Below are 15,156 nucleotides of genomic sequence, written 5' to 3'. Positions count from 1 at the left end.
ACTGGAATCCTGAAAAGTACCGTGGCAGTCAACGTGTTAATTCTATTTGAAATAATTCTTTTTGAATTTGCGTGTATCAACTTTATCGTATGATTAATCTTAATTTGCATGATCGCTAATGACCACCGTATCAATCAACGCGTTATAAGGTAAGAAGATGATCTTCGAAAATGTAGGAATCTCACGTAATTACATAAATGATATCTGATTTGACTCACCTAAGTCGAAACAGTGACACCGTGGCAGGATGAGGAGAAGGAAAACACCGATTAGAAGTGCTCGAAGAGGAGCCGGGTCTGGTCTGGGTTCGAGAACTGGCATGTTGCTGGTGACCTGAGCCATCGGCACGCCGACAAGCCGCTCCTCCTCATCACTAACTGTCGACGATCCTGACCACATCGGTCATCGAGCACGTTCCTGGCATCGTGATGGCCGAAAGGTGGTGAGTGTTCTCGCCGATATCCTGCGCATAGAGTAATCCACGTTAATACTCTGTAGACGTTTCCAGAAATGTCGCTAATAGATTGCCCAAATTGGGTTACCGTCGCCAATTGGAACGGCACTAATGCGAATTAGATACGGAGTGAAATGAAAATTTATAACTTCAAATATTAACCTAAGTTGCTACTATATTATCTTTGCATTCGCATCCAGGATTAATTAATATTAAAAAAAGATAAAGAATTCTTAATTTCTATCAATGATTTTAAAGTGAAAGATTTCCCTATTCATATTGAATTTAAATGCTACCGATACCCTTAGATTTTCCTCGTTCCTAACCCCATCCCCTTTGCTATAGATTAGTGTAGCAAGCATCCGGGATTCGTTTGAAACTCCTAGCTATTCCGACCGCGTCGTAGCATGTAGGAAGTTCCCGGGCAGCGTACAACTATGTACGTACCGGAGCGGCAAGAACGCTCGTACACGCGCGAGGGATGCTGCTCTAAACAATCCGGCTGTAGTCTAAGGGTTAGAAATAATTAGTAACGGTACGACTTTAATCTACCGACATTGTAGCAGCATTAAAACGGGATGTGATGTATTAAGGTCGAGTTTATGCAACGCAGGATTCGCTCGCGCTAATTGAATGAGACCTATTTATGGATACTCGGTTTTAAGTAGTACAGCTGCGTCAATGGTCAGACGCGCTGATATAATTCCCTTAGAAAGTTTACCATAGTGCGCCATGTATTTTTATGATGTTATTATATATAAATTAATTTAAAAAAAAATTTTTTTGTAATAAAATAAAGTTTTCTTCCACTATAATAATGTGTTATATTTTATTAAGACTCCTTAAAGATGTTTCTTGTGATTTTTGTTATTTATATGTGTCTCTGTTTTAGAGCAGATAAATACTAACAAAAGTATTGCATTTTACTTTTCTTTTTTCAAGTATTTGTGATGTTTTAAAGAAATGTCCACTGCTCGAATCACATAATACCAAGGCTGAGAGAGTTATCCAACTAAGAGCCTGTCTCTGTTTTTCGTGTAACGTTTCAAGAATGCGAAACCGAGTCCATGTAACGTTTGATATATAGCTATAGAGCACGAAGAGGCTCGTAAAGCCGTCAGAAACAAGTGTTACGCCCTGTATCGAGCTTGTAAGATATGACGGAATGCATGTATGGAAACCTATAGTGGAACTTTGCGGTTGGACATTTTGAATAGCGAATAGAAAATGACTTATATCATTCTTTTATAAACCCCGAAGATTAAAACGAAAGCAAAATAAAAAATGTTCAGGCTATATCAATGAAAACTGAAATTATTCAATATTTTAACCGACGATAATTTTAAATAATTCTCTGACATCGTGTTTCCTATCAACGATTTATAAATCTATAGGAAAAAGAACGGTAAACGAGCAGTTAAAATAAATTTTCTACGATACACTGTTCAAGTAAATTTTGGATGAGCAGCGACGCGTTAAACGAGCCAAGTTCCATCGACATTGTTTCTCACAGAGAGTGATAAAATAATAATTACAAATAATACTGAGAATAAATGAGAATGAAAATAAAATTAGAACAACATCGTTATTTGAGGAAGGATCAGTTAAATTAAATTTTCAACGCGATAACCGATGAAGCTAACTTATTAACTACATTTGTTTTAAGCTTTCTTGATGTTTAAGAAGATTTAAATTATGCTTGAGACAATATTGTTCGGACTACTTTTCAGCAAAATACCGTAAGATTGTAAGCGGAATTGTGAGCAACTTCCTCTGCAATTCTGGTAACAAGCACTTTCTGGTAAGAACTCGTTCATGAGTACCAAAAAAACTTTTCTCTTTAACCTGGTGAACGCTGAACTTTATCCACAAGTAGGGTCTATTTAATTAACAGTTTTTAGTTTCTCCTTGAAAAACTAGACGAAGCAATAGACATTTAAATCAGCTATTAGGTTACCAAATAAGTAAGCAACCTCTTTCTGTATTTTTCATTCAAAAGTTGAATTTAACCAGAGAGGGGTTGAAAAATGACCACTATAATAAGGGAGAATTATCAATTCGAATTAATTTTTCCAATATGTATTATAAAAGTTTTTCGTTTAGAAAACTCCTAATTTTAATTGATACATGATTACGTTGTTCAAAGGTTAATCCACCCATAAAAGCCTCAACGACCGTAACCCAAGGAGCAAGGGAAAAAGGACAGGAAGAAGAACCGTGGAGCGAATCGACAAGGTGGACCAACGAGTAGACACCGAAGCTTTTGTGCCGGTTCGATAGCCCGTGCAAGGCAAACAAGCCTGCAGGACACGAAACAGACTCTGCCATACGGAAGCGAGGCCAACTTCCGTCCAATGGACTTTCGCTCTTCCGTTCACAGGATGTCGAGCACCGTCATTACGTCGTATGTAGACGAGCCGATGCTCGGAGCAGACAGAAGGGAAACAGACTAAGAATACCCGAAAGGAGACGAAGGATTTTCGGATGCAAATTTTATTCCGTTCCGTTCCTCCTGGTCGTCTGGCCTTTTTTCCACCGGCTCTTTCCGACTTGCCAGTTTCTTTAACCGGCTTTTTTCTTCAACGATCCCGCGGGATCCTTTACGCGTCGACGGTCAGAGCAGACTGTGTTATCGCGGGACGGTTTTTCGCGACTTTCGCGAGATCGTGAAATGAACCTGTCCGACCTCGTAGAAAGGAGAGGGGAAAATAAAGACGAGACGTAGAAAAAGTAACGAGTTAATGAATTCTGACAGGGAACCTGACAGGTTTATCTTGCGTGAAGAAAGATTTACGAGGCTCGATCAGCAGAGTCTAACTCTTTGATGGGTCCCATGAGAGAATGGGTTGAATAAAACCATCTTATTTTCGTAGGTCAAGCAAAAAGGTAACACAGGGCATAGAAATTTTTTACTAGGATACTAAATGAAATAAAGAAGTAGCGAATGATTAATCACTAATACCGTGTTGACACCTGCTGTTTGATTATCGAAAGAAATAAAATGCCAGCCAATCATCGCGGCAATTGTCTTCTCGACTCGTTTCATTTTACATTCATGACCTAAATAGACAAAACGACGCGACGCCTCGATATTAAGGCAATCTAACCACTGCAAAAGCGACAGAAAAACCGTAGAGCTCGTTACTTTTGGAGTCGTGGCTAATGTACTATGGATTACCTGAGGGAGCCGGGGAGCGGAAAAAGGGGACGGTAAGCAAGATTTCTTCGGACTCGAAGAAAGCGTGTAACAAAGGAAAAAGTGCTGGAAACTTTAAGGTCTGCCAAGTAGTTCGTCGTTAAGCAAGGATTTACCGATTCTTCCGACAGGATACCATCTATGTAGTTTATCTCTAGGCCTTAGGAAGAAGAAACTTTGTTATTAAAAAGTCAACATAGTTTCACGTATCGATTCGAGTGGGGCTCCTTTATTCAACCGTGTCTTCACGTTTGTGTAATCGCATTTCACAGTTACAGCGAACTCGGGCAAACATGGTTATCGAATCGAAAACAGCAGAATTTTGTTGATGGAAAAAATCTCACTCGGTTCTGGAATTCGAAGTAGAATGTTCCACGAAGGATTTCGCATTTCGCCGACTCACCAGCCCCGTTTGAGACGATTACGAGCTTTCATCGCGATGGAAAAGTTACTTTCACTCAGTAGCCAAATCATGATGGATATTTGAAAGAAATGAAACTTCGATAACTAAATAAATCAAATTTTTTTCAAAAGCAACGAAAATACAGAAAATACAGAATTTTTAAAATTTACACAGCAGCAATTTTACTTCTTTTATTACCAACGATTTGCTATAATCCTACGCATTTATATTTGACGTGAATTTTGTTATCGCAAGTTCCGGTCGTTTTCGATTTACCTCGACTTGCCGATTTGATGAAACGATGAAAGCCCATAGCTCCGCTGGGAAATACACGGAACGTTGACCAAAGGGCAGCACTTGCCATCGTTACCGGAGAAGTTGTAAAGTTTGCACGAATGCGTTCGATTTCAATATAAAAATTCCGCGAAAAAATCCTGCATCTCCCCGGGAAAGGCCTCGAGAAAGCTCAGGGGCAATCAGAATTTTCATAGAATCGAACGATTTGCCGTGCAACGTGAGCAAACGTTGAATCGTTCGCTTTCGAATAAGTCTGACCAGCGCATTTCGTTTCCACTGAAATTTCTCTAAGGTCCAATTACAGAAACGTTTATCATTTTATCATAAAATGTATAAATTTTGAAAGTTTTGTTTTGAACATCGAGTCTTGATTAACTTTCCTCGACAATTTATACAAGCAACCAGAAGTGGATGAATTTGGTTGAAAGGAAACGTTATTGCAATCAGTAATGAAAGAGGACAGGTCAGAAAGCAAGCTGCGAGTCTCATTTTCGGATTAGTAAGGTATTAAGACGAACGATGCGCGAACGATTGCAACTCTTAATGCGCTCGTTACAAGTAAAAGTGTCCTCTCTCTCTCTCTCCCAGTTCATTCGTAATAAAGCAGTATAATTTATATTTTTCATTAGTCGGAAAAAGCAGATATCTGACTTAAAGCTTTACTTAATTAAACTGCTATACAAACGACACCGTCGTGGACGGCTGTTTCTCGCTGAAGTGACCCAGTTGAAGATCGACGGGCGACGAAGAAGAGAAAGGATAGAGGGTTGGCGTTAATATTCACGGCGAAACGATGTTTTGAAGATGGAAATGTCGAGCCAGTTCTAAGGAAACGATCGGGTTAATAAGTAAAGCACCGTCGACGCGACATTATAAACGACAAACTGAAATTCTAATTATGCTGGCGGAAAAGGAATAAAAAATTCGGCGAGGCAACGGGAATGAATTTTCACGGAGATAGAAAAACACAATCGGGCGATGAACATTTCGGGAATCCCGTCCCGTGCCGGAAGACGAGTATCAATGGAACTCGAAAATTTCGAGGACTTTTAAACGCGTTAATGACCCGGCATTCACTCCGCACGGATGAACACGTTGGATTTCCGCCAATCAGCACAGCAATTAGCGGAATTCACCGTACGTGCTTGCTCGACAATCGGACGAAACGATCTGACGAACAACTGACAGATTTTTGGTTTTAATAAATAGACCGGCGATCATAGAAGTAGGAATTATTTGATAAAAATCATTAAGAAAATCATTTTTTATTTTTGAAACCTTTGAGAATTAACACTAGATTGCCGGAGTCAATTGGACTCATTTACAATTTTATTGCTATATGTATATAAGAACTTACATAATTATTTTAAAAACATACATTGGTTTTTAATAGAATTATGAACTGTACTTTACATCTCTCCACTCCTTAGTTCCAAAGATCCATATGTACTATACTTATTTTGACGGATGTGAGACGGCGGACCATGGAGAGAACTACAATTTAATTTTCATTTTAAAATAACAAGTTTCCAAACATCGAATTCTATAATATAAAATGAAATTGGAAACATTCGACATCATTTTCTCCTTTCAAACTACTAAAAGCTATTACGTCGAACGAACGGTTGAAACAGCCAATAAAACAACGCTACATAGCGCAGCCATTCGCGACAACAGAAACGAATTCAATAACTAAATACAATCTCCATAAATCCCGGAACCCGTCGAACCTACAATTCCCCATAAATCTAGCTCACCGTACGAAGTGGTGGTCGTATGAAAATCAGCTGATGGTATTTATCATAGGCGCGAGTCAATCGGTAAAGAACGAGTCGTCGGCTCGATACCGGAGGCCAAATGCGCTGGTTAATTTCCGTTTGACTAATGCAACGAATGTTGTCGGTCGCGTTTCCGCTGGCTTCTGTGTGAACACACGCGTTTACCTATCAGCAGAATGTCGTGTTACGTTAGTAGTTCTATCGTGAGCGTGTACAAACACTCGGCTAAGTACAACGTTGCGTACACGTGTCGAATACCGCGTTGATATTGAGATACCCAGGACCATGGTATGGTCGCGTGTAACGTGAATTTCCTTTATAGGCTTGTGTACAGCAAGTCTCTAACCACATTTAGACATTGTTACGCACGCGTTACACGTGCAGTTGGTAAATTATTCAATTACTTAAATTTAGCAGGGATTGGTAAGAATTTCCCGTTAAGAAGTGGCCTTTAAAAGCGAGAACATGGCTGGGAATACACGGAGATTCATGTGGATAACGAATTGTGTGAAAGGGTGGAAGGCAGACGTGTAATTCAAGACTTAACGAGGGTTTTGGATGTGTAACTTCAAATGGGCTTTCCCGTGGAAGATAGTGCAAACTTTGGTAGTTTCATTTGAAACGGAAAGGATCGGCGTTGTTGTGAGATGAAATTAACAGAGGATGACTATTTAATTCTCAAGTGGATGCCGTTTAATTGTTCTATTAACTGGGAAGAATTATGAATTACAGTCAAACCTGTTTTTGTGCGGTATTTTTTGCGCGATTTGCTTTGTGCGATTTGTGATTGATTTGTAATCGCACAAAAACAGGTTTGACTGTATACCATCCTTGAATATGTAATCAAAAGTGAGTCGTCAAATGAAATATTATCTTCAAATTTATAAGAAACAAATTAACGAAAGCGATCGTTTCGATATCGAGAGAAGTTCCCTGACATAGAGTTCACTCGACAGCGAGTTCTCGAATTCCATGTTCGGTTCGTTTGCCTCGATTCCACTGTTCCCATTTAGACAATAGCGATACATTGAATAATATCGCGGCGAACGTTGAAACATTTTCAGCTTTGTGTTTTAAATAGGCTGCTGCTGTTCGGTTTGCTGTCGTCATCAAAACGCGGCCATTGTAAAACGTCGGTGAACAGAGAAAGTCGTATATCGTTGCAACTACTGCGGTGCAACGTGCACGAGCGCGCGCGCGCGCGCGCACACACACACACACACACACAGCGGGTGCATCTTATAACGTGCGTGTTTGCATGTGCGAGTACACACGAGTTAGTTTGCGCACGTGCGTACACAATGCAAGTCGATAGATTTTGATGACGCGATCGGAACACGCAGACGATTTCAATTTCTGGATAAAATGACGCTCGGAATTGTATAGCAAAGATATAAATCAGTGACATTATCAAAAGCGACGACAAGAGAACACATGGTTTCTATTTCTCGGAGATTGCATAATCCGACGATATTTCGCGTGCTGGTTCAGCCGTACGCGGCAATTTCTCCGCGAGGGGAGCTCGCGTTTTGATTGGAGCGTTCGTCGTATCCGTGAAAAGCATATTTGCCAGCTGATTCCCCCTTCGCCGCGGCTATCACGGTAAAATGGCAACAGAGAGAACAATAAACGCCGTCAGCCGGAGGAAATATTTTAACAGGCCGACCGACCGCCCGTCGCACCGACAAACTGAGCAATTATGATCCAGCCTTTAGAAAACGGCCGACTCTTCGCGGTTTACGACAGAATACCGTAGCATTTTTTTTATCGCGGATTTAACCGCCCCTATACCTCAACGCAAAATAATCGTTCATTACGGAACACCGGAAACGCGGGATGACGTAAAAGGGGATTGAAACGGGGGCGAATTAAACAGGAAGCCTCCTCTCGACTTCCCTGTTCTCTCTGCTGGAGATTAATACCTTTCCCACTGCTATTTGTTCACGTTATCGATGCTAATTTTTGTTTACAATAATCATTATTGCAATCTACATTAATTTTGTGAACGAAATTCCTTTGTCCATCTCACTTTTCCCTCTAAAAGAATACTTCAATATAACTTAAAAGATACTTGCGAAGAATACCTTTCTTAAATCTCTACAAGTTCTATATAAATGTCCTCTTAAAGACGTTTCAAGAGAAAGAATCGTCTGTCACATAAGATCTAAGAAAAATCTTGTCCACTTGAAAGGCCATTACTCCGATTCCTTAGCCGACAGCAAACTAAATAATAAATGGTACTCTTTGATGAACTCTATCGGTGCTCTCTGTCCGTCCCGTCGTTCAGACCATTGATACGCTTCGATTCACAGGAACGAGGTAACCCGCAGCTTTCCGATCCTCGGCGAGATCTTGCTCGTTACCGAGAAGGGAAGGCAAGACAGAGTGGCTCATGGAAGTCAAGGAACCGTAAGGGGTTAACGTAGGAAGAGAATAGGAGGCCCTTCGAGGAATAGACCATGGTTAGCCAAACGATCCGGGGTAGAGGGTCTCGAAATAATCTCTTTAAGAGCTACCGCTATCCGGCAAAGCTAAAACCCAAGTTACGTACTTCAGACGGCGCGGAGGGCCCGGTCAATGAGCGACCATTCGCCGATACGTGATCTACCTCTTGATTTAATGACCTACGCCATTATGAACGATCATCAAATTATTCCTTTACGTCGGACAAGGAAGATTTGATGTACGAAAATGTGGACAAAGAGATGGAACGCGTTGATAAAAATCAACACGCGATAGATTTGTGGATGTAAGATCCTCGGCCAATAAACATAATACGTATAACTGGAGGCAGGTCAACGAATTTGATTGGACGGCAACTTACGATCTACGAACAGTACACGTGGTTTCTTATCGGTTACGAGAATGTTTCGCGAGTTAATTGCGCGAAAAGTGTAGCGGTACAGTTGCGAGTAGTCTGGGAATACAACAGCCATTCAGCGTAATTCGGTGGATGATGGACCTATTAAGAGCCACCTGAAATGTCATGCCATTTCTGTGCGACACACTGCCGCCTTTGTCTCCATCGTACGCCGCAATTTTATGAGAATCACCGGGTGAATCGAATGAACGTAGCGCATCGTACAACGTTGGTATTTGATTTAGCTTCAACAAGAGCAGAGAGAAACAAGCAGACGGTGATTCGATTCCAAGAACGGGGTAAGGGGTGCTTAAAAATAATTAAATGGAAAAACTTTCTCGTTCATCGAAGATTGATCGCGAGGATGTTCCTCCTCGCTTCCTTCTGTTCGACTCGAGAACGCAAAGAAAAAGAGGGTTCATCCTTTAATCGTAACTTTTTCACGCAGTACGTTGCAATACTATTAGATACTTCTGAGCAGTGAAACTAGCGCTTTATGACGATAGTCTGGAAACTTTGCTGGTGTCCACAGAAACGACACAGCTCACCCCATAAAAGCAGCTTTATGAGAAAACTAACGTGACCATTTTCAACCCAACTGCCTGTTCTTCGAAAAGGAAACTCATTCCTCACGGATTCGAGGAGAGACACCGCGAAGCGACAATAACAATTACAAAGCATTTCCTAAGATTTACTTAACACAAGAGTAAGAAAGGAAAAGCTTGCTCGATATAATATTTATATAGTCACTCGGTGTTACGCGAAGCTCAAGGAATTCGTTTTCAATCGCCAGTCAATTTCTTTAATTGAAGGCCCGACCAACTTAATTGGTTAAAGCAATCTTCTTCCATCCATTTCTTTTTTCTTCTATGTAATATCGCTTTCACAGCATCGACTTGAAAAGCTGTTCCGAGTGGTTCGTTAAAACACAGACGCCTCGAATCAATTTATCGTATCGATACGATATACCATAAAAATAGAAAATCGAATACAAAACTTATTTCTTTTTCACTCTATTTGCGTTAATATATCGCCGTATAAAAACACATCACAGTTCCATAAATGTTACAAAAGCAAGGGTGGTAAAAAGTGCCGATGTCTGACTAATCGTAAACTGGACTACTGAAAATTTAATAAAAATCAATTTCACTATGTTCCCGTTATTCCTGCACAAACGCGATATAGAATTTTCTACTAAAAACAACAATAACGATTCAAGAGGAAGCTTTTTGACCGGATCTTAAGGAACCGATCACCATTCTTCCCCTTTCAATTTGACTTGGAAAGTTCTGGCGGACGAGATTCCGGGCCCCTTTATTCGGCAAACTCTTCGAGAGCTGTGCACTTTGGATAGGAAAACTAGGCGTCGGAGAACGGAGTACAGAACGACGATGATGATGGAGGAGCGGAGGAAGGGTGGTAGACAGGGAGGAAGAAAGAGGCAAGTTAAATAAGGGGACCGAAGGGTGACGAAGAGAGAAGCTGTTGAGAAGTCGAGGTGAGAAGGAAAAAGGGGCGACCGAGTGGCCGGTTAAACGACACTTCATACATGAGAGGTTATCGCGTCTGTTGGGCGCTGATATCAAGCTACCTCGACGAGGCGTCGCGTCGGATCGTCTTCCCTTGGAAGCTCGCCGCCTTCGGGCTGCCGAGGCGTCCTCGCGTTCTGTCTCATCTTCAAGTCCATCGTGCCGAGTTCATTACTCGCATGCAAATACCGAGCTAGAAACTCTTGCTCCGTACGCGTCGCGACGCCTTTCACACTCTACGATTTCTTCCACTTTTCCACGTCTCCTCTGTCCTCCTTTTACTCTCCTCTTTCACTTTGTTCACAGCGGGACAGGGAGCGGTAAATGGTCTCGTTTAATGCTTAAGCATCTCGCCAGGGAATTTCGTGAACACTGGTTCTCCATGAAACATTATGGGGATATAGCGTTATCTGAGTAATAGCGGAATATTTATGGCTAATATCATGATCGTATCGATTACTAATAGACTATAAATTAGAAAACACCCGGGTAATAGTTCTAATACGCGAGTTGATTGTAATTTATGTTAGTCAAAAAGAGATTTAGTGCAGTGCGGTGTTTGAGGATTTCGAAATTTGCATATTAATTTCAGATGTGAAATATTGTATTCTAGAATTAATAATATAAACATTTTTATGAATCAAGATCCACGTGGTAACAAATAATTCATACTGCGTACCATTTGTCTGACTATATATTGACTTGTACTACTGATTCGATCGCCTTCTTCTCCTTTCCATCAGTCAAAACGACGAATTCGAATTCGAAAGCCCTATTTTTCGATGAATTTCGCTCGTTCTGGTGACGCATCTGCGAATATCCCGAAATCTCGACAGGAACTATTCTACGTCAGGATTCAATATATCCTGTAACCGTCTCCGTCATATCCCATTCTCTTTCGTTCACCTGTTGTCTCAAAGCTCGAGAAACATCGAGAAAGAAGAAGACGTTGAAGAAGTTAAAAAAAGAATAAAAGAAATAGAAGAAAGAAAGGAGGGTAGCCTGGGAGGAAAGTTCAGGCATGTCGCTTTCACGGCTGCCACATTAGCCGAGAAACGGTCGAATGCGAGTCACGTAAGCACGGGGGTGCAATTCGTCGTTTAGCTTTCGTCGACGTAGCCCCGTCACCTCGAGTTATCTGCGCGAGGTGTCGAAGAGACGAGCAGGGGACACGATCGAGTCGACAAAGCGAGACAACGAAGGGAAGACAAGAAGAAAGAAAACGAAATAAGGAGGAACGGGAAAAGAAGCGAGAGGAAAAAGAGGTTGCTAAGTGTACGTACGGAGGGCCCGCTAGAATGTCGCACACGGCCCTGCCCTGCAGGGAGAGATCTCTGTATTCCCGGCAGGAGTCCGTACACTCGATAGTGTGCTTTAGAAAAATTCGTGACGAAACTGCTAAGGCGAGCCGCGCACAATTTACGTTATTAAATCGGCGGAACGGCTCGAAGCACCGGACGAGTGCCGTCTATTCCACGCTATTCCCCGTTTAAGTTCTCCTACAGGATCCTCCACCCTCGCCCCTTGGTCCACTTACGGTTCAGCACCTTCTTTCTCCCGTGTGTCGTCGCTTTTTAGATCGTTCGAGCCAACCCTTGCGCCGATTTTCACGGATTTTCACGTAGCCCGATAAGATTCTTCGAAGGTCCGGCCTTCTCTGATCATAACGCGACCTGGATTTCCTTGGACCGTCACCCTTGTGTATATTCCTCGGGATCACGTCCGCGTACCGACAGGAATTCGAAATGATACTCGGTGTCGGGACAACGATGGACTCTTCCTCTTGCAGCAGATCCCGTCAGAGATAGAGATTTACAGGTTCGCCGTGGTAGAAGACGAATAACGTTCTAATGGGATCTTGATTGGGCTTCAAGTAGGTAGGTGTAATTTGAGAGACGCCATTAACTCTTTGGGCTTGTATATCTGCGCTCTCAGATATCAGGATATCGACCTCAACATTTATTATTCTGAATCTACGGTCTACGTTTTCAATAATATTCAAAGTAACCGTTGAGAGCACGTGTGATTTATGGAAGAAAATTGAAATGTGAATAGATAGATTCGTGTAAGACCGAAAATTGAAGAAATTCACAGGTACGCGAGGCGATTGAAAATGAATATATTTCATTTTTCTTATCGTGTTAATAATACGACGGACACAGGCTGGGTGAAACGAGCGAACGAAATCGTCTTTCTTGCTTTCGTTCCAGCCGAATATCGCTCAATGCCGCTGATATTTTTCCCCGCGTGACTCCTCCAGGTGACTGTGCGCCAGAATGCGCTCGACGGTTTTCATCTTCGATCCTGAATCGTTTTCCGATACGTACACCAATACCAACGTGTACCAGCCGCCGATTTCGCATTCCCGCCCGTTTTATTCCAAATATCTGGCACGCCTGGCATTAAATCGAATCCCAAAAAAAGGGACACCAACCGACGCGAAGAGAAGGGCGGGACAGAAAAATGCCGGATTCGACTAGAAAATCGAGCTGAAAGCCGTAAAGGAAGATTCGGCCTGATCGAATCCATCGTTCGATTTAGGATACGATGGCTTAATGCCTCTTCTTGTGACCACACCTCCCGTCGCGATATTATTATAAAATTCTAATTAGATAAAAAATCCAAGACCAAAGAAACCAAGTCCCATTTCATGATTGCAAAGTTGAAATTAAATAAAAATCACAATTATTGTTAATGCGTTCGCATGCTGTTCAGTAATGTAGAAAATGAAAAAGATAGATTAGCGAGCGGATAAAATAGAGCAGAGTCTCCCCTCGCTGTTCCAGAGGAACAACTCTGGAATCCAATTATCTTACTCTTCGATTGTCCTAATTAAATACTCAATCCGGTCGCTGATATATTCGGCGTTCCGTCATCCGTGGGATTTAAATCTATCCCCAGTTTCGCGTTAATGGCACACGAGGCTCGCGCCATGGGGGTAGCTTAAAATTCGCCAACGTTCTACGTTCATTTGTCAATGAAAGTCGGAGTTATTCAACGTGTCTGTGCCTAATGTTTAACTTCGTGGAAGAATCATTTCCACTTTCATCTATTTCATCAAACATCCAACTCCATTTTTATGTGTAAATCACTTCGACGACTTTTCGAACGGTGAAACTTGATCGTCGTCAATAACCAAAAGAAGAATCGTTCGAGCGAGAGATCAAAGGGGTAGCAGCGACTGAAAACGATAGTTCTGAAGCCAAAAAATAACGTAAAACAAAGGGAGAGTTGTTCGACAAACTTTTCACGGAATGAATTGAATTCGTACCAGGAGGAACGGTCCGGAACGCAACAAAACCGAGCGTGAAATCAAGCGCGACGAGTTTCAACGTACCTTGGGAATTTTTACGTGTTTCCCGTCGAGCCGTGACACGTAGCCGTCGTAATATCGCGGCAATTTTTCGCAGCGCACCAACTGGTATATTGATCGACCGCCTGTACCATCTGTACCAATCGTCTGTGCTCGTATCGAAGCAAACGGCCGCGTTATCGGCCGATTACGAGCCGTCTTCGATCGTCAGCTCGAGGATCGCCCACTCGAACGCCTTTGATATCAAAGACACTCGGTAGCGCCGCTTTCAAATGGTAGAAACGGGAACAGGAAATAACGAGGACAGAAGAAATCTCCTCCTTGAGTAGATAACTCTGCTTTTATTCGTGCGTGTACAGTGTTGAAAGAAAGGATTCATCTGAACTAGGACAGGCGAATATACGTCAAGAAATCAAACTTTTCATAATTGCAACAGATTTTCCATCTTGATTCATTTTCTATTTTTACGAACACTTCGTTATCAAAGATTATAATGAAAATATCAGTGAAATTATCTGCCACGGTAGAAATAATCATCTTAATCTACTGGAGAATAATATACACTTTAATGTTATTCAATTCTCGACACATGTATGTAAAACATTTTTTGCTTACTCAGGTGAGTATCATCAACTCCGGAACATTTTTCTAAACAGCCTATAATTCAGGAGAATCCTAACCGGATGCAGGTGGAGAGAAAAATTCGACGATTCGTCGAAGGATGAAAAAATTTCTGGTCTAATTATGCGTATAAAAAAGAACGAGCGGACGTTAATTTCAGCTCGTATCCGGAGCTCGCAGACTGATGATCCGACGAGCATTTTCCGAATGCAAGATTACAGAGCTGCTGTTAGTTAGCATGCGCGAAGATTGGCCGCGGATTTAATACCCGCCGTTCGTTCAACGGGATATTTCATCGCACCGCGTATATTCCCCCTTATAGCTTTCGTTTTGCGAAATAGCCACCGAGAGCGACCATAATCCGTAATGATAAATAATTCCCGGACCGGTTAAAATCCTTTCCAGTTTATTCGCCGTCCGATTATCATTTCTCTCTGGTTATCGATTCTTGTTTCGGCTGTTTCCTGAATATGGATGCGTTCTCACGTTAATTATCGCGTTCTTCTCGATGAAACTTCGATAACGAGGATATATAAAATATTCTCCTCGGTGATTCATAATCATTAACATTCATATCTATTAATGAAATTTTAAATCGTGGCACAGAAATATCGCGTATAAATCACTTTATCTTCATTATCATTATTTTTATTAGTATTATATATTACTAACTCGATGAATAGATTAAAAGTGTTGAAAAATGAA

The 15,156-nt window shown here is 41.6% G+C and overlaps 1 protein-coding gene across 4 annotated transcripts in view; it reads right to left on the bottom strand.

Annotated features, from left to right (window-relative positions):
- Positions 1 to 15,156, bottom strand: part of Ddr (discoidin domain-containing receptor 2) — a 191,881-nt gene that overhangs the window by 109,145 nt on the left and 67,580 nt on the right. For all 4 annotated transcript variants that reach the window (XR_004581792.2, XR_004581796.2, XM_034327477.2 and 1 more), the window contains one exon: positions 219 to 463. Coding sequence is in view for 2 of the 4 variants with exons in the window: in XM_034327477.2 (XP_034183368.2) it covers positions 219 to 399 (181 nt within the window). In the remaining 2 variants the exon portion in view is untranslated. The remainder of the gene's footprint in view (positions 1 to 218; positions 464 to 15,156) is intronic.

Source organism: Osmia lignaria, chromosome 9 (genome assembly GCF_051020975.1).
Source record: "Osmia lignaria lignaria isolate PbOS001 chromosome 9, iyOsmLign1, whole genome shotgun sequence".
Lineage (NCBI taxonomy): Eukaryota > Metazoa > Arthropoda > Insecta > Hymenoptera > Megachilidae > Osmia > Osmia lignaria.
The sequence above is the reverse complement of the archived record's forward strand: the minus strand, read 5'-3'. Positions and strand labels throughout refer to the sequence as shown.